An 18,949-nucleotide genomic window follows, 5' to 3' on the forward strand; every position below is an offset into this window, starting at 1 on the left:
AATCAGTTTTCATGGTGCAGATAGATACACCATAACGACCCACGAGTTCATGATGACGACCATAAAATTTCTATAGTGATGACTTCAATATTGTAGCAACATAACCCTGTTCCAGAAGCCTGTTAGAGTTCTAGCGCGATACAAAAAGTCTGCGTAGTTTTGGCAAGCTCTGGCATAATGCATGAGTTGTGATATGAATACTCCATACGCAGGTGCTGAAGGGATGTTGCCACAGATGAAAGGAGAGTTGACAATTCTGAATGAAAAGTCATCACATATTAGTACGTGGGATGTGAAATAACCCCCCACCCCTTTGCACCTCCACTCATAAACCAAAATATGATTTTCAGATACCCTTATACCTCCCATTTCAGAACATTTTTGTCGCCAAAAAATTCACTGTAGCAATTTTGTATTTTTCGGCTACTTTTTATACCTCGTTTAGGCAAAAATCAACTTTTTGGATTTTACGAATTTCTGTCCTCAAAACGAAGTAAACTTATATATGCATGTAGCCCAATGTCTCAGCTTTACAATGGTACCAATACCGTTGCAGTAACACTTAGGGTTGTGGGGTAAAATGAATAAAATGTACCCCTACACCGCCGAAAAATTGCTTAAATTGACATATTTTTCAATGCCAAAACCCCTAGAGTATTTATACGTCAGTAAAAAAAACCGGTTTATTTGGTATTTTCTGTTTAGTATAATCACAATTCATACTTCTGGGGTTGTTAAGTATAATCACAATTCATACTTCTGGGGTTCTTTTGATAAATTCTGCCGATTTTCGTAGCCAGAATTTATCCAAAAATGCAAAAAATTGGGATTTTCGAATTTTCCGTAAAAGTCATAAATTCTATTCTACAAGTTACTGCTCGCCTGAAACACCTAATGTTTGGTATCATTCCATAGATAATTCCATTTTCTACATAAATAAACCACAAAAAAAACTTATTTTCAAGAAAGATTTTTAAAAAAATGGTAAAAATATTACCCCGACCCCCAGAAAACTGGTCACAGTATCAAACAGAATTCTCAATCACATCATACTAAGAGTGCAGAACTCATATTTTAAGCATTCATTATTACGATAAAACATATCTGATCAATTCAGGCGCTTAGTTTTTCCCTTTAGGGTGACAATTACTATAAAATCGGGAAAATGGGAAATTTCAGAATTTCAATTTTTTCTTCTATATCACACGATATTGTCTTTTTTCGGAATTCCGTAGTTTGAACAAGCTTTTGTGTGATACAGCAAATTAATAAAATGTCTAAGCTTCAAATTAGAAAGGTAAGTTGCTCCATAAATATGTCTGAATACATAAAAGCTTGTTTGAAGTAGGATACTTGAAAAACATTAACCATTACATGTGAGATGGAAGAGAAAATGAAATTCCGAAAATTCTCCATTTTATGAAAAACTCATTACTGTCAGCTTTAAACTGAAAAATACTCGCCTGAAATGAAAACATATGTTTAATACATCGATATATAAAACACAAGTACCCAACATGTCTTTTTTGCATCGATTATATGCGTAAATTTATCATTTTGGTCCATGTTGAGGTATTCTTCTCGTGGGTAGGGGTGGCAATTTTTCACCTAATTGGTCTTGGAAAAGTTCAAATATTTATTACTCGGGCTCATTAGAAAGGTAAGACTCAATATATTTGTGTTTGAATATATGAAAGCTTGTTTGAAGTACAGTATTTGAAAAAAAAATTGACAATCACATGTGAAATTGAAGAAAATATTAAATTCCGAAAATTCCCCTTTTTTATGAAAAACTCATTAATGTTACATTGAAACTAAAAAAAAATGGCTTCTGAAATGAGAAGATATCTTAGACACATCACTTGTTTAAACAAAAGAACCCAACATGTCTATTGTACACCCTTTATTTGCCAAAAAATAACATTAAAATTCATGTTGAGGCATTTTCTTCATGGTAAGGGTGGCATTTTCCCACCTAACATGGCATGAAAATACTCCAATATTTATTGCTTAGGCTCGTTTTGAAGCTTAGACATTTTATTAATTTGCCTCATCACATAAAAGCTTGTTAAAACTACGGGATTCTGAAAAAAGACAATAACGGGCGATATAGAAGAAAATTCTGAAATTTCCCATTTTTCCGATTTTATAATAATTGTCACCTTAAAAGGAAAAAAAACTAAGCGTCTGAATAGATCAGATATGTTTTTTTACATCTTTATCTTAATCATAAATACTTAAAATATGAGTTATACACTCTTGGTATGACGTGAATTAGAATTCTGTTGATACTGTGACCAGTTTTCTAGGGGTAGGGGTAATATTTTTACCATATTTTGAAAAATCTTCCTTGAAACTTATTTTTTTTTGTAGTTTATTTATGTAGAATATAGAATTATCTATCAAATGATACCAAATGGCGTTTCAATTGAGCAATAACTTGTAGAGTATAATTTATCTGACTTTTACGGAAAATTCGAAAATCCCATTTTTTTTGCATTTTTTGGATAATTCTGACAACAAAAATCCGCAAATTCATCAAAAGGGCCCTGGAATCATAAATTGTGATACTACATAACAAAAAATACCAAATAAGCCATTTTTTACTGAAGCATAAATACTCTAGGGGTTTTGACATTGAAAAATATGCCAATTTGAGCGATTTTTCGGTGGGGTAGGGGTACATTATTTTCATTTTACCCCTAAACTGTAGGTGTTTCTGCAACGTTTTTGGTACCATTGGCTACATGATAATACCTAAATATGTTAAGTTTGTTCACACATGCTATCCCAGGAAGACTTAGACGGTCAAACAATTGAGTCACAAAAATCTTGGCTTTTTGACTCAGTGAGGTACAGATATAGGCTTATACTGAAAAAGAATCCGAGAATATTCTTGGGCGACAAATTGGTTCGGTAATGGGAGGTATAAAGGTGTCTAAAAATCACCATGAAGTTGATGAGTGGGGGGAGGGGTGCACGGTAGACCCTCCCAGCGCACTATTTGTTGTTATAACACATGATTTCGTATTTTTTTTAACAAATAAAAAATAAAAAAAAAAAACAAATAAAAATATCCCGACCCCAAGTACCCGTGATACCTCTGGGTTTAAATGAAACTGTACTGAATTAAACGACACTATATCAAAGTGCTGAGACACTGAGTCAAGGAAGACCTCATAATAATCAAAAATATTCATGTAACCAAATTGTAAGCCAAATAAACCGATCAAAACTTAGTCAGTAAAGAATAACCTTTTTTTTAACGCGGTGTGTATTTATACAATCCGTTTATCAATATATATTTTGGACCTTCTTTTGTATTATTGCCTTTGGTATTCCTGGCTGTACACATACGTTGATGTCCTCAAATTTCCTAACACTTAAATCAGCATTTTTTCACAAAATATGAATTCCACTGAGGATCACTGGCTATAAATATTCGATGAATTTTCAAAGTAAGAATGGATCCACACCTTGAAATTTCGGTTTGGAGATGCATGAAGTAGAAATGAATCCTGCAAACTGGAGGAAGTTTAACAAAGGCCTAATCTCAAGGGAGAAACGAGCAAAATACTTGCTATGTGTTTAACTCGTCGAAACTGTGCACGTCTATACAATAAATGATTACCTTTCTCTAAGAATTTTTCAATTCAAACAAGGATAAAAACTCTTGTTGTAAAAATTACTTTGCAATTTAAAGATCATTAAACTAAAAACAACTTTACAGCTCATAGATTTGAGCAATTTATGATTCCAATTAAGTTGGAAATCAATGGTATAGAGATGTGGTAAATACAGGGAATATGATGTTTTTATCACAAATGCACTTTGAGTATAAATCCATCTTTTTTTTTCTCTCCAAAACAAAAAAAGTTACTAGTGAACCCATACTTTATGAGTACCACTTTTTTATGATTAATCACTATTGCTGACTGTTTTATACCTGTCTGCCTTCAATAATGTATGTGCATTTCTTTCACTTCTTTCTGCATGATTGCTTCACAAATATGTATAAGAAGACAATAACTATTAACTATTAATCATTGAAATATTGCAGTTCTACACATATTAAAGAGCCTTAATATCGTTATACGCCCATGTCGTACGTAAAATAATCATCACATATTATACATGGAGTATGTTCGGCGGCGGAGCGATATCTTAATACAAACTTTGCAAGAAGAATAAGCCGCGGAGTGTTATTTTGGTAGTTATATGTGGAAATGTCTGCCCTGGTTACGTAATTTGGTTGCCGACTATCTCTAAGTCAAGTTCAGTCTATAAATAGACTTCCCTGACAATAATGATATGCATGGATAAATATGATTCCAACACTCTGAGCATGGTTACATCTTTTCATTTTTTATTTCATATTATACTCCAAAATTGCTGTCAGCCTACACAGTTTTAGGGAAAGCACAGCTGGAACTTGAGATCTGGCATGAAAGTTATTAGCATGTGATGCTTTATCTCAATCTTCCATAGGAAAGCTAAAATATTGAAGCCATAATATCTCTAGCAAGAATTTCATATTGATAGTGATACTGTCAGCTGATAGTACATTTATATTTTTAATGAATTTTTACCTTTAAACTACTTTATAAGCCCTTCTGGCATAATTTATCATTCAAATATCATTGCAGTACTTTGTTAATTCCTCAATAACTGATAATTTTATGAAGCAGATACGAAATCTCCAAATTTCATTCCATGGAAAATGTTTTCATATTTGGCGGCCATTGCAGATTATTGTTCAAGTTGCGAAATATCTCGTAATTTAGAGAATTTAAATATTGCCAAAGTATTTAGAAAAGATTATTATGGTCATTCATGATCAGTTTTATAATTATTTTTTTGTAATAAGTTATCTCTATTGTATTGTAAAGGAACTATTCATGAACTTTTTCATTGCGATGACTCCATACTTTAACTACTTTCGTTTTCGACATCATCCAAAAGCAATTTTTAGTTAAATCATTAAAGTATGGTGCGTTAAAGGAATCATTTAATTCAGAATTTTATTCTAAATCTTCTAGTATATCATGAGCCAGGATTTATTGTGTATTTATGAAGTTATATGTCCCAAAAGGTATCCTGAGCCAGCGTATGAGAATATCGGGCCATATAAATACGGCTCAGGTGCACTCATGGCATCATATCGTTTCAAGCGTTTCATGAACTGACGTTACAAGTCTTAGCAAGGATATAACGTAAAAACCTAGGTACGATGCATTATGATACTGAACTTGAATATTTATTGATAGGGAAAACTAAAAGTAAATTACGGAGTTTTATTTTTAACTCCGTATGAAATTATTCAACGAAATATAGTACAATTATACGGAGAGCAATAGGAAAGATGCTATTTTCACTTGATTTCTAACTTAATGAAATAACTCATATATTATTTAAGGAACGATATCCCATCACATTGACTTTCTATAGACCGCAATATAAAGCATAGCTATTTTAATCAACATACTGCTCACGATGCATTTTGGGGCAATATCAACCAGTACATTTATCTGGTGAAATATTATAATGGAAAGCCAGCATCCATCTTATTTAATTATTAAGTTTACGCAAGTTGATATATGTTTATGTTAATTTTATCGCTACACGAGGAAACTGGATATTATCAACCGTAATAAACTATGATAATTTACAACTTGGCTAGAATTTATCACCGACTTAAGCAAAGAAATATCACTATCACATATAGCACTCAGCTAAAAACTAAGGTCTCACAAATCGCTCGCTAACATACACGACCACGCGCCCGCCTGTGACAATATAATTAGAATTTAACAGCTTTGTTCCACATTTATCTCGTATATCTCGTAAACAATTTCATGGATTTGAATGAAACTTCACACAAAGCAAAAAAAACATCATTTACAGATGTGTTCACTTAAAAGGAATATATTAACTGTCTTACTATCCCCTCGCCAACAAAGTTGCGATGGGATATAATAACGCAACCGCCCGTCCATAATATATTTGTGACTCTACAATTAATGTCTTCAAAAGCTCCACACAGCAGCAGATGTTCGTTTCCTCTGTTACCAACCGCTGCATAAAGCAGTTCAAAATTCTCCGACATAATCCCAACCGAACGTCGTTTTACAATCGATAATGATGGACACTTTAAAGTGGATGTAATTCTTGAACAAAAATAATAATTTAGATTTCCATCAACCGTTTTTTGCTGATTTATTCCTTAAATTTTGATACTGAAATCAAATTATAATGATGACTGTTAAAGTTTTTCGGTCTATTTGAAATAATCAACTTGCTACGCATGTTATTTAAGTGTGCACCACGTGAGTGAGGTTATTTCCTCATTGAACAAAATACTATACAGTTCATTCATTAAGAAGTCCTTTGTAAGAATCATGCAAAATCTGTAAAATGTGATACATATTTTTATTTTTTGTAATTAAGTTGTTTTATGGGTCTATATTATGAAATGTGTAATTATTCATTCCTATCTATTTGTTCGTAGAAAATAACAACATTGAAACCCCATTAGATTCTATTGTATTTGAGTGTCATTTACAGAGTTATCTCCCTTAATTTCGAAATGTGCGGTGCATTCTATGTAATTTTCATCTCCTAGGAACACGGGTTATATGAAAAACTGAATGTTAATTTCTGTTCACTATGGCAATTCAAACAAAATATGAAAATAAAAAAAATATGTAGGCCTTTTACCCCTGAATCACATTTTGCATGATTCTTAGCTGGAGTGCTACTTAAACATTATATTTAATTGAAATTCTTGCACACTTATATTTGTTATATAGTGCAAATATATAACTGAATAACTTATGAATAACTTCATGATTGTATCACTTAAAAACTGCATGTACTGTGTATTACATATATGTATATTTCACGGATTTTGTATTGGTTACATATGTAGCTAGCGGAGGTATATCGCATGATGCATATATAAAGGACGGTATATACAGGTGATAAAAAGTGCTATGGAGTAATATTTATAGTTAGACCATCCTCCCAAGTCAGGGTTTTGAGTCCACCCTCGCTCCCTCAAGGAGGATGTAATTAGACGTGTGTTATTAAAGTTTGACCAAAGCAGACGTAATTAGATCTGCTGTATTCTAAGACCATTTTGTTTCTATAGGATAATAAAAAATCAAATTTTCATCGGAATTTGTTAAATTTTTGGCAAACACTTTTCCAACATCATACGAACTCTGAAACCATTTACCGAAAAAATCATAGTAAGATTAAAAAAAGTTTACTGTAACCCCTAATGCAAAATTTTAGTCTAATCGAAAACTTTCAGTTTCTTTTATGTAGGATTCTGTATCTACTAGATTGGTTGCTTCAAACATTTCGCCCTTGTAAATTGTTAAATCTAAGAAATTAACTAAGGGCCAGTAAGGGCTCAGAGAACGTATCAGTATGTTTATGTTGTTCATATTGTTTATTAGCAAATGCTAAAATAACATTTGAAGTTGATCAAAAGACCCTTAAAGACAGTAAAGTCATCATCTCGGAACTTTCGATGCATAGTTATTTTGTGCTTGATTGGGAACATTTCAAAAATGAAGCTTATACGCTTGTATGTCACTTATTTCAGGACTACATAGGGACTGTTCCCACTGCATATCCTATACGCTGGGTGAATAAGAGTTAGCAAATTTTCATTCGTTAGTATTAAGAATTAGTTCGTATATTAGAAGTTATCTTTGCTCGACTGAAGTGGAATAGCATAGTCTTCTTTTTTTCCATACCCATGTAGACGTTTATAGCCGCCTTAATTAGTTCATGACTTGAAATATTTGTATACATGCTTGATATATCATGAGTTCGTAGGAAATTTGTAGCCATTTAGAAATTGTAAAAGTTGGAGCTGTTCTAGGCGTTTAAATATAGGTAGTAGAAAATTGTCAAGAAATCTACATTTGTATTCTTATCTCTTCTGTGTTGTAGATAAAATCTAAATTGTTTATGATGATTAGTGGTAAATTGTGTATTTTTGGTAAAAAAAAAATACAGTCTACCGCATTTTATTTGATTTTTAAACCCCTGTTAAACCCGTTTAAACTTTGCCTAAAAATGTACTTCCATGTCTTCTTTTACTTACTATGATCTATGTCCAGTGGGTGCTGAATCTGACCTACGTTCTAACAATTTGTTTAAAATTATGGATTAATATAAAACGATCTTGATATCTATTTAATTACCCATTATAGCATCAGGAATTTTGCGACCATAAATGGTAAAATGCTAAATCTATTTTTGATATTAAAGACATAATTATATTAACTTATTCATACATGTACATAATTTAACGTGTTGAATGACAGTTTATTTTTTTATTATTTTTCTCGAAAGTGAATTTTATATATATATATTTATATATATATATATATATATATATATATATATATATATATATATATATATATATATATATATATATATCACAGCCCCCCACCCCCTTTAATATAAAATGGTTGGTGCCTAATTGACTTCTTTGTGAAAATTTACGGTTGGATTGGTATCCCTTCTGTGGGCCTCAAAAGTTTCGTTGATTGACAGACCACTACACGTGGATATGTTGTTGTTTTCTGTAGTGAATAATCGTTGCGTTCTGATTGGTCATAAAATTTTCACTTACAAGATCATGATGTGACTGCCACACACGAAAAATAAATGCTGCGGCGAAAGTATAGATTCGTGGTACTCCTTTGTGCCTTATGGATATTTGGATTGTTTGTTTTCATTCTCAAAGGACCAGGGAATCAGGTAAATAGCATGAGAAAATACAAACTGATTGATCAAATAGTATTATTTTCACTGAAGCGGCGTGAAGGGGTAAGTTATCCAGGTGCCGTTTTCTCACACCGTAGATAACCAAGTTTTGCCTAGCTATGAAAGTATTTCTTTGGAAACTTATTGTTCAGATAATGTTACACGTCATTACGCAGTTATAATTACATGTTTCTATATTCTCAAGAGTTGACTAGCGGTGTTTCACTCCCAGAAAATTGTCACTGTCTAGTTTGTCCATCTATTTTAATATAAATAAGAGCTGAAATTTCTACGCAATTACATTGTATGTCTCAAAATTTGTCATTTCTGTTATCTTTGCAATTTTTCATACATATTTTACCTAAGAAACTATAATATGAGGCCAACATTGAAAGTTAGTTTCCCCATACTCTATCTACCCATAAAAATCGGCCCTACCCAAATAATTTTATTGCCACTCACTGACAAGATTTCTTCTTTAATTTTCTAAGCAACATTTTTCACCTCTTTGATCATGGTTTTTACAGAATCATATGAATATTGACAAAAAAATTGTAATTTCTTTCTATTTGTGACTTTGTGGCCCCATAAATGCATGTTGTAATGCATAAATGCATGCTCTCCCCCCTCTGCTGCTAACTTACTTGGGAAATGGTATTATAAAATCATTGGCCTGTTCTGACATGTGAACTTTTCAGTTTTCAATGATGATCTAAAGGAAAAGAGTTAAGATGTACAATGTACATGTATATATATATATTGTTCTAGTTATTAAATCAAAGATCATTTTTTAACTTTTGTGAAGTTACCTATCTGTATTTAAATTTCCATTTATCCTGATTTCAATCCTTTTCCTAAAAAATCTTGTTTATAGTATATAGACTTAAAAGACAACTTATCATAGATATCTTGATATTGACAAGACATGCAGTTAGCAGGTTGGTCTGTCCCCATACCTTTCCATCCCCCAAGTCGATCCGTCCCCAAGTTGATCCGTCCCCTCAAATAATTATATTGTATGAATTGATGAGTATAAAATTTGGTGCCATTTATCAAAACTTGTTATTTACAGACAATTTTATTTAGGACTTTCAGTGTAGGTATCTACATGAAAATTCTGAATCAAGAAATGAATAAGAAACTCTCTTGGACTCCTTGTACAGTTCTGGTAACAACTTCTGACCACCAGCTTTTAATTAGAACTTGTAAAACTTGATTAAAAACAAGTAAATGGAAAACAATAATCCTTTAATGATAAAAAATAACTTAAATGGACTAATTACTTTCCATTAGCTCACCTGGCCAAAGGCCATGTGAGCTATTGCCATCACTTGGCGCCCGTCATTATCGTCATTAACAATTATACAAAACTCTTCTCTTCTGAAACTACTTGACTGATTAGAACGAAACTCGGTATAAATGTTTCTTGTGGTATCCTGCATAACATTGATGTGGGGATTTTTGATTCATCAAAAACATGGCCGCCATTACTAAAAATAGAACATAGGGGTCAGACAGTAGTTTTTCGCATTTATCTCCAAAACTGTTAGGTTTAGCGGAATTCTGACACGTCGTAAAATTATTCAACATGAAGAGATCTATCGTTAGTCTAATTTTGGTAAAAATTTGTTGACCCATGTTGGAGTTGTTGCCCTTTTTGAATGTTTTTTGCTGTTTTTAATGTTATTATTTTAAAAAATTTCCTCAGAAACTACTTTACAGAATTCAATGAAAGTTGGTATTTTTGTTTTAAAGGGCATCCTTAACAAAATGGCCACTGTTACTAAAAATTGAACATTGGGGTCAGACTGCAGATTTTTGCATATGTCTCCAAAACGGTTAGGTTTAACCAAAATCTGACAGAGGTAAAATTATTCAGCATGAAGAGATCTATCTGTGGTCAAATTTTGGTGAAAATTTGTTGACTCATATTGGAGTTATTGCCCTTTTTGGACGTTTTTTACTGTTTATGATGTTATTACTTTAAAAAAAATCTTCTCCACAGGAACTGCTCTACAGAATTCAATGAAAGTTTACATTTTTGTTTTATAGGGTGTCCTTAACGAAATGACAGATTTTTGATCGCTGAAAAAACATGGCTGCCATTTCTAAAAATAGAACAATGGGGTCAGACAGCAGATTTTTGCATACATCTCCAAATCTGTTAGGTTTAGCCAATAGCTTTCAGTTGCTGAAATGATCGTTATTATTAGGCTTACAAATGTGTCCAATGAATCAAATGGAGTCAAAATTGTCTGAGAACTCCTTATTGCAGTTATTGCCCTTAAAAGGCAAAAGTTTAACCAGGTGAGTGATTCAGGCTCCTGGGAGCCTCTTGTTAATGTTATTTCTTTCAAAAATCTTCTATGACAATATTTTACCAATTGAAACAGAATTCGATGTAAGTGTTCCTTGGGGTATCCTGCATAGAATTGAAGTTGGGTTTTTTGATCCGTCGAAAAATATGGCCACTGTTACTAAAAATAGAACATAGGTCTGACAGTAGTTTTTCGCATATATCTCCAAAACCGTTAGGATTAGCCAAATTCTTTCGATAGCTGAAATGATCCTTATTTTTAGGACTACAAAAGTCTTCAGGCATAAAATTTGTCAGATGCCTTCTTATAAGAGTTATTGCCCTTGACAGGGGAAATTGACAGGTTTTTTTTTTTTACTGTTTTCAGCCAATGTCTTGGAAACTATGATCGATTTAGACTTTCATTTACTGAAATGATCCTTATGATGAGTCCTATCAAAGTTTTCTTGAGTCAAAATTGTTGGACAATTTCTTGTTTAATTGATTGCCCTTGAAATGCAAAATTCAATGAGGTGTGCAATTTGGCTCCTGGGAGCCTCTTGTTAATGTTATTTCTTTCAAAAATCTTCTCCTCTGACACTACTCAACCAATTGAAACCAAACTTGGTGTGAATGTTCCTTGATGTATATCCTGCATAGAACTGATGTGGGGATTTTTGATTCATCAAAAAACATGGCCGCCATTACTAAAAATAGAACATAGGGGTCAGACAGCAGATTTTTGCATATATCTCCAAAACCGTTAGGTTTAGCTACATCTTGACACAGGTTAAAGTTTTCAGCATGATGAGATCTATCTCTGGTCAAATTTTGGTTTTGAACTGTTAAGTCATGTTGGAGATATTGTCCTTTTTCAATGATTTTTGCTATTTTTAATGTTATTTCTTCCAAAAATCTTCTCCTCTGACTTTATTTGATCTATTGGAACCAAACTTTATATGAATGTTCCTTGGTGTATCCTGCATAGAACTGATGTGGTGATTTTTGATCCGTCAAAAAACATGGCAGCCGTTACTAAAAGTAGAAAATAGGGGTCAGACAGTAGTTTTTCGCATATATCTCCAAAACTGTTAGGTTTAGCCAAATTCTTTCAATAGCTGAAATGATTCTCATTATTAGGACTAATAAAGTCTTCAGGGATAAGTTGTCGGATGACTCCTGGTAAGAGTTATTTCCCTTGAAAGGGGGAAAATGATTTTTTTTTTTTAACAGTTTTCAGTCAGTGTCTTGAAAACTATGATAGATTGAAAGAAACTTTCAGTTGTTGAAATGATCCTTATGATAAGCCCTACCAAAGACTTCTTGAGTCAAAATTGTTGGACAACTTCTTGTTAAATTTATTGCCTTTGAAAGGCAAAATTCACCCAGATGGGCGATTCAGGCTCCTGGAAGCCTCTTGTTTTGTAATGTAATCATTTGTAATTACTCTAAACTGCACTCAATTAGGTCTAATATTAATAACATTTTATGAATTTATAATCTATTCAAGACAGAAAAGGGTAAGATAATTTATTTTCAATATTTATGTTTAATATTTTAATTGTATGAATTCCTAATGCATATTGCATCGAGTTTATGATTGGGGATGGATTGACTGGGGACAGATCCACTAGGGGGCTGATCAACATGAAATTGACATGTATTTTGTACATATCAAGTATATTTACTGCATATTAATTGCAATTTCAACTGAATTGATGCAACATCAAATTCATTGTGCTGAAATGTAAAATAAAACATTTCAACAATCTGTCTTGTACAGTGATGTCCATTTAAAGCCTCAGTGAGTATTTATGGGAACCAAATTCACATGTCAGCAGTATTTGCCACTCATTTATTGGAGGTCTGTTTAGTGTGAATGAAAAAGTGCAGAAAAACTATAACAGATTTTAAGCCTCAAACAGAAAAAAATAAGTGATATGTACATTTTTGAAACAATACAAAAACTGCTGTTAAAATATTCATTGGCAATAAATGCATAGGACATAAGATTCTGTTAATAGGACTTTTTTTATCTGCATAATATGGTATCCATCAATGGCTGGTACAGGTATTGACAATAGGTTTGTCACAGAACTTCTTTTTTTTTTTACACCTTCAAATCTTTTGAAAATTTACAAAAGATCTTAGAGTGAATTTTTTAAGTACTGAATATTTAAAAAACATACTATTCTGAGAAGTAAGTTACAAATATAGTAATCACCATTTAAAATCTTGGTACGGCTACATGTGTACTTCTAGTTACACATTTTGTATCTTTCGAAAACAGAAAATCAGTCTTAACAAGAAATGATATGGAGTAGGCATTGCCTATATCAGAGAGCAAGGTGAGCTTCACCATATGATTGCCTTTCCTATCAAATTAAAGCATAGCTTTAATTTTGATAATACGATCAGAGCTATATTTTTTTCTGTGGTTGGTTACGTGTACATACATGTATGTTCTTTTCAACAGCGAATGGAGCATAACACAGCAGAAAAGGATATGTGCACAGTTGTACATACATCCAATCTTTTTATGCAGATCATATTTACTTTTTTTAATAAGAAAAAAGTAGAAAAGACTCAAAACAGATGAAGTTATTTACATGTAGTTAAGTCCCTTTGTTACTGTAGTCTTCTTCATTATGATTCCACTGGGTTGTGGAAATGCCATGCCTCAACCCCAAATTTGTACTGTCTGAATATCAGACATGCGCTGATGACATATGGCCAAGCGTAATGACGTGTGTATTTGTTGTACAGGTAAAAGAAACCTTCTGTAAACTTAAGCAAAATATTGTATTTTACATGCACATACATAAGTGATTCTATGCTCTATCTTCATCTCTTTAGGTCTCATATATAGAAAAAAAGAATGATGATACCCAACATATACACCAGCATATAACTTAAATAGGAAAGAGATCACCAAAAAATCTTCAACAAGTGTAAGCACACCTATAAAAAAGCTCTGAAAGGCCTAGAATAACAATACCATCAAAACTACCAATGTAAGAAATAATCAATGACTACAAGTTTAGAGAACTGGATTTGGAGTAGTAACATCAAGTACAAAATATGTAAGATTTGGTGTAGTGCTATACAATATACTAAAAATGACGTATTTTTTATGTACAAATGTAGGGATGCAATAAGAGGTCAAATATCATTAAGTGTGAAGACAATAATTTGAAAATCACATCCTTTACAAATAAATCTGTTATTGGCAGTTGATAAATCCATTCAATTTTGACAATTCTTTTTTTTTTAATTTGTTTCTTGTCTAATTAAAGATTTAAAATAGCATTTAGCATTTTCAGTCTATAGAGAGCTAAAGTGGGGTCACACCCCAAAAAATCAACTTTATTATTTCTGGTCCAATTTTGAATGATTTTGAAATATTTTTTATCATTGAATTCCATTTGGTAATCCATACCTGATTTTTTTTTATCAGTATTGGAATATTTCTCATCAGTTTAGAGTAACCTATTTTGGAAGGCCATTTTAAAAGTTAATGAATTCATTTGTTAATTGTTCCTCTTTACCAGGGTTTAAGAAGTATTCTATCAAATTTAACCTATCATTAACCCTTTTTGTTTTTTTTTTTACTTAATTAAAATTCAAGATGTTGTGCAATAGTTTATCCATATTGTGTTTTATCCATTATGAACTGTAAGTCCTTACAATGTATGTTTAAGTGTGTCAAAAACTAATATTGTGTCCATACTTGTTAGAGGCTTGTGATACCAATACCCCTGGTGCAAAAGCTTTTCTGTAAGGAATCTGTTGTGTTTGTTAAAATCTGACACTTAATTACAAATACAAGCATAAAGACCAGTTGTGAAAGTTGGAGGATGCTTCATGAATATCACAATCTAGAAATGGAAAATTAACTATAGGAAAATCAAAATCATATCTTTTGTAATTAATTTTAGTATGAAGGCTGTCAATTTCTGGTGTTATATACAAATCAAGAAAAGTATTACTGTTAGACTTGGTCAACTTATGTTCTTTTTGGTAGATTACCTTGAACTTACGCCATAGTTTTCAAAGTTAGGATTATTTAAATTGTACATGTAGCTTATACAGTATAAGATGTATATGTAATTGCAACTGATATATACATTGTGCACTTGATATTTTCCTACTTTGTTCACCCACCTTAACTACCTTAAAGCAGATGACATATACATGTACAAATGTACATATAACATGCCTTGAAATATTGTTAATGTGTTATGTGTATTGTTTTTTTTTTAAATAACAATTCTAAATGTATTTTGAAATAGTTTTCATCATTGTTTCAAGATCAGCAAATACATTTTTTTTCCTTTTTTGTAAAATGGACACATGTAAGCACAGACATGACTGAAACTTATCCTTGTAATTTTTTCTGTAACTGGGTGTCAGTCAAAATATTTATGATTTTGTACAAATTTTGTAAATTTTTGTGCAGGGTGAAAACGAGCTTGACCATTCAGTGTGACCAACTCTGTTTTGAAAGCTAGAGTGTAACTTCCTCTTATACACTATAATCAGAAAAAAAATGCTGCTGTGGTGATTGTCTCTTGAGCATTTTCCTTACATTTCTGTCAACCTGTTTGTAAAAGAAATATACATGTAGTTCAATGAACAGAAATAAAGCATGTCAAAGAGAGTGAAAAAGTACAAATTGTCTTTTTATGGTAAATTTATGATATATTTATTCAGTAGAACAGATATACTGGTGATTAAATATCAATTGTCCCAAAGAATATTGATGTATTAAGGTACAACATATGTATGTTAACCCATACATTATGTCAGAAATTCCTTTTTTATCCATTAAGTAGAAGGCTGCCATACAGCTGTCAGAATGACAATGAAAAGACACTTTAATTCATATCTACAAATTGTTTCTTTGTATCCATCTTATCAACTAGTGATTATTACTATTCTCTCCCTTCATTAAATGTGATGTACTGTGTAACTTTTTTGACAAAAAGGAGTACAACTTAGAATTTTAGAGTATATGTGCAAACTAAGCATCCAATTTATAGTTTACTCCCCTAAAATTCAACAGAATTCAGTAAGTGCATGTTGATTTTTTATTTTAGCCTTGGTTTGCACTTCAAGTCTGTGATCTAACCTCACTTCAGTTTTATTTGAATGATAGTATTAAAAATTCATAAGTGCAAGCTTCATTCTGATTGTGCTACCAGTAGTACAATTCCAATGAACATCACAGTTGGGATTCAGTGTTAGTACAGTTTATATATATGTTAATGTACATGCAGTGTATTTTTTGTATATTTTCTACAACCAGACCAGTACATTCTTAAGTGGTTTATTGTTAAAGCCATTAAGTAATTAAACGTTGAACTGAAAATGGAATTGTAATTTCCTTCGCAAAAACTGTAGTGAGAATTACATCGGTATCTCTTCAGCAAGCATTATTTCCAAAACAGTTTTACTGTCATGCTGCTTTCAGGATGAGATTTAAGAAATTAGAATGACTAATAACCTACTATGATTTTACAAGAACGTGATGTATATGGTATAGCCTGACTTTTACTTCGGAAGCATATTTGATGATGATAAATGCAAGTTTTGACAGGACTTCTATTGTACATTTTATACATGTACAAGTAAATGCATACTGCATATCAAAGTGTCAGTGACTCGAATATTAAAATTGTTGTAATTTGTGTCTACTATTGTAATATTGAAATTTTATTCATGAACTTTTTAGCATGAATTACAGTGGCAATGGGCCTAGCTATTAAGATATAGAAAAACAGGAATGATTGTGACACACAGACAATGCATTTTTAAATTGATGCAATGACATACAGAATCTGCATAATTATTATTCTAAAGATGGACAGTTTGTTAGCATAGATTCCATATAGACTTGCACAATGCATTTAACAAATGCTATATGCATCTCTATAATGGACTCACCTTTAAGCTTCTTCTCCAGTACTAGTTTTACTGTTGTTCATACAGTGTACATGTGTACATTTCTCCAATAAGTTTATGTTGCAAAAATCTCAGCAACCATCCAACTTAAATGTTTAAATGTGTACAAGCTTTTGGGATTGGTCACGCATCAATTTCCTTGTTTGTTTTGCAAATACTGTCAATGGTAATGCTTTGTACTCGGGTATGCAGTTGATTATTCATTATAAAATTTTATAATAAGTTTACAAAGTAGAAAAGAAAGGTTGGAATTAATTTTGATGATGATAGCCCCAACCATTATAGAGGCCAAAAGGGGCCTAAAACAAGCATTTTTTAGAATTCAACTATACAACTCCATTAAAAGCTTGGGAATGTCTATGATATTGTTCTATAATATTCTATACCACAATGGTCAGACTTTAGATTGATTTTGGGGTTATAGACTTGATTTTTTAAGAAACTATGGGCCAAATAGGGGGCTGGAAACATGTATTTTCCTGAAGTCCAGACTGCAACTTGACTATTTATGAAAATCTTTTCTGGTGTTTTTCAATCAGATTTGAGATACATATATTTCTTATGGTTTTTGAGTTATAAAGGATCAAAGGAGCAACATCCCAAAAAATCGACTTATTCAGTTTTTAAAAATTTTATTATTGAATTTCAAGTTTTTTGCTATATTGTGTTCAAACCAGCTGATGTTGTTCATAATGAATTAATCTGAATTGTAAGTCCCTATGCTTAAGTGTGTCAAAAATTAATATTGTGTCCACACTTGCCCAAACTGTTCAGGGTTTGACAACTGTGGCTGTATCATGCTGTGCTACACAAAGCTTTTATTGCATCTTGCTGTCGGACATTATTGTTGTCTACAACTCTAAACAACTCATTGGATTCTCATTACACTTCATGCATTATTTGATCAATTTATGTGTGTCTTGTCATGAATTCACATAAAAATTATTTGTAAAAATAAGGAATTAGGCGTCTCACTCACTGCTGCTGGAGAAATAGTCCTCTTAATTTTAATAAAAAGAAAGTTAAGTAATAATATTCTTTCTGAAAACCTGTAAATTTCCCACAAATACTTTGAGGAACTATTATACCATAGTTGAATTGATTTAAAGCTATACAGACATGTAGGTTTTCATTAAAAATGTTATGTTTTTTTTTTGTTTTTTTTTTTCTTGAAACATTTGTCAAAAGGGTAATTTGACACTAGACATATGTTTTTCCTTATGAAAAGTTGTAATATTTGCAAAACATTTGTCATCTTCTGATCAACATGGACAGATGAAATACAACAAATGTAGTTCATTAATTACTTGTCATTCATAAATGCTCATGTGTTTTACCTTGTAAATCTTACTATATATTACACACAACCACCAATCATTTTAAAGATAACAAAACATTTCATAAGAATGATAAAAAACCAAATGATAGTCAGAGAAAGATATTGAATTAGTTACAAAATGTATCTACAACGGGAGAAGTCATCATAATATATTATTTTGACCATGGATATATACTATATTTTCAATGATTGGTTTTTGCAGTATGCTAACTAATATAGTGAAAAAGTGTGCATGTTTTCTTTCTTGTAAGCTTTATCTATTACTTTCTGTGCCTTGATAATGTGTTGGTTTCCTTCTATCATCTATCCCTAAAATACTTCTTGAACTTGAATTAATTTTTTTTTTTATAATTCCTTCCCCCTAACTAATGAAGTTTAAGGTGGTATATACATGTAGGATAGGTTTCAGTCTGTCTGTCCAATAAACTGTTGTTTCCTTCTTCATAGATCACTCAAGAAATTTTAAAGCATGTACAAGTCCTATGAACATTTACATGAAATGAACATTAAAACCTAGTACATGTAGTAGGTCTTGCCTATAGTAAGATACTGTTAACTTA

General features: G+C 31.8%; 1 protein-coding gene across 2 annotated transcripts in view; it reads left to right on the forward strand.

Moving 5' to 3' along the window:
* Nucleotides 1–8,623: 8,623 nt before the first annotated feature.
* LOC148624250 (polypeptide N-acetylgalactosaminyltransferase-like) overlaps nucleotides 8,624–18,949 on the forward strand; it is a 45,723-nt gene continuing 35,397 nt past the window's right edge. For both annotated transcript variants that reach the window (XM_088566860.1, XM_088566861.1), the window contains exon 1: nucleotides 8,624–8,784. In XM_088566860.1, coding sequence (XP_088422986.1) covers nucleotides 8,692–8,784 — 93 coding nt within the window. In that variant the 5' untranslated portion in view covers nucleotides 8,624–8,691. The remainder of the gene's footprint in view (nucleotides 8,785–18,949) is intronic.

The sequence above is a fragment of the Perna viridis genome, chromosome 2 (genome assembly GCF_037379345.1).
Source record: "Perna viridis isolate PV_CMFRI_1.1 ecotype Kerala chromosome 2, ASM3737934v1, whole genome shotgun sequence".
Taxonomy (NCBI): domain Eukaryota; kingdom Metazoa; phylum Mollusca; class Bivalvia; order Mytilida; family Mytilidae; genus Perna; species Perna viridis.